At 43.8% G+C, this 2,381-nt stretch overlaps 1 protein-coding gene across 1 annotated transcript; it reads left to right on the plus strand.

Annotated features, from left to right (window-relative positions):
* Positions 1-841: 841 nt before the first annotated feature.
* On the plus strand, positions 842-1,702 carry LOC104221444 (uncharacterized). The gene is made up of 2 exons (XM_070162186.1): positions 842-936; positions 1,024-1,702. The coding sequence occupies exons 1-2, from the start codon at positions 842-844 to the stop codon at positions 1,700-1,702; spliced, it is 774 nt and encodes a 257-aa protein (XP_070018287.1).
* Positions 1,703-2,381: the final 679 nt, after the last annotated feature.

Consider the following 2,381-nt stretch of genomic DNA (forward strand, 5'->3'; position numbering starts at 1 on the left):
TACCTACAACTATCCGAACGTTTCCAAGGACTATGTCAGGCTGACACTTTTCCCCTTTTCACTGATTGGGGAAGCTAAGGAGTGGTTGAATAAAGAGCCAGCGAATTCAATCCGCACCTGGGATGATTTGGCAAGGAAATTCTTAATCAAGTTTTTCCCCACTAAGAAAACAAAGGTATTGAGGAGTCAAATTCTTGGGTTTGAACAACGAGCGGGCGAGACACTGCGTCAAACATGGGAAAGGTACAAGAAGATGCTCAGAAACTGTCCTCATCATTGCCAGACGGACGAGGTATTGGGTCATACTTTTGTAGATGGGTTAGATAATGCCTCAAAGATGAGTCTTGATTCCGCTTGTGGGGGTAGTTGCATGGCTAGACCGTACAGTGAAATCCAAATCTTGCTGAATAACTTCACTGCTAATGATAATAACTAGCAAGGTGAGGGTGATTCACGAAAGGCAGTTAAGCAAAAATCAGCCGGGTTACTTGAGTTAGACGAAGTGTCAGCCATGAGAGCCGATATTGCAAAGCTGGCCAATCAGATGACTTGGATGACAATGCAGCAACCACAGACAATGCAGCACGTACAACAGATGTCTATTTGCTGCGAACTCTGTGGTGACAATCATATGAGTGATATGTGCCCAACGAATCCAAAATCCATCTATTATGTGGGGCAACAGAACAGAGGTCCACCGAATCAGCATGCACAATACGGGAATTCTTACAATCCTAATTAGAGGAATCATCCCAACTTCTCATGGGGTGGAAATCAGCAGAATCAGAATCAGCATAGACCCCAAGGGAGTTTCAATCAGCCTCAGAGACTACCCTAACAAATGGAAGAAAGTACCAATGATCTGCTAAAGAAGTTGTTGATTGACAACCAGCAACTCAGGACCGATTTCAGAAATCTTGAAAGGCAAATGGGGCAGTTAGCAACAACTCAAAACACTAGACCTGCATGCGCCCTCCCCAGTGATACAGAAAAGAACCCTTAAGTGAATGCAGTTACACTTAGAAACGGGAGGGAGCTAGAGGAAGTGCCAAAGAAAAAGAAAGACAAGCCTATACCTGAGAGAGAGTTGATCCCTAAAGTGACTCAAGAGCAAAAGAATGTTGCTGAAGTTTCAGAGCCAGTGGAGGCCCCTAGACCACCACCACCTTTTCCCCAGAGATTGCAGAAAAACAATGATGATCGCATGTTCACAAAATTCCTCTCTATGTTGAGCAAAGTTCAATTTAATATCCTACTCGTTGATGTGCTTCGGGAAATTCCAAAGTATGCTAAATACATAAAAGATATAGTGGCTCACAAGAGAAGATTAACTGACTTTGAGATAGTTGCACTTACTGAGGAGTGCACTTTTAGGGTCCAAAATAAGCTCCCTCAAAAGCTTAAGGATCCTGGCAGCTTTATGATTCCTGTGCGTATTGGTAATGTTGATGTGGGTCGTGCTCTTTGTGATTTGGAGGCAAGAATAAATCTGATGCCCCTGTCTTTGTTCAAACAATTGGTTCTGGGAGCTCCAAGGCCAACTACTGTGATGCAACTGGCTGATAGATCGATAGCACACCCTGAAGGGGTGATTGAAGATGTGTTGCTGCAGATTGGGAAATATATCTTCCCGGTTGATTTCATTTTCCTCGATTATGAGGCTGATGAACTGGTTCCAATCATATTGGGGCAACTCTCTTAGCTACGGGTGATGCAATTATCAAAGTGAGAGAGGGAAAGATGATTTTGCGGGTAGATGACGAGGAAACAGTTTTCAATGTCTACATAGCAATCCAACTTCCCCGCCACTATGAGGAGCTCTCAATGATATCTGTTGTTGAGGCCGATGTGCAGATTCGTTATCCGAGTGTATATCTAGACGATTCTCTCGAGAAAGCACTTATGTTACTTAATAACCTGGGGGCTGATGAGGAGGTTGAAGAGATAATGCACATCCTTGATACATCTTGTGCGTACCTGCAAGGGACGCACCCATTCGAGCCTTTGAATAGACCAGAGGGGCCTCCTCCAAGGCCATCAATTGAGGAAGCCCCAAAATTGGAACTTAAACCCCTTCCACCTCACCTGCAATACACTTATTTGGGTGACTCTAACACTTTACCTGTTATTGTTTCATCTGACTTGTCTAAATTGCAGGAAGAAAAGCTATTGAGAGTGCTACGTGAGCACAAACGAGCACTTGGGTGGACTATGTCCGACATTAAGGGCATTAGTCCAGCTTTCTGCATGCACAAAATCCTCATGGAGGATGGATACAAGCCCAGTGTAGAGAAACAACTTCGACTCAATCCAATTATGAAAGAGGTGGTAAGAAAAGAAGTGATTAAGTGGCTCGATGCAAGTATTGTATTCCCTATCTT

This window comes from Nicotiana sylvestris, chromosome 11 (assembly GCF_000393655.2).
Source record: "Nicotiana sylvestris chromosome 11, ASM39365v2, whole genome shotgun sequence".
NCBI lineage: Eukaryota > Viridiplantae > Streptophyta > Magnoliopsida > Solanales > Solanaceae > Nicotiana > Nicotiana sylvestris.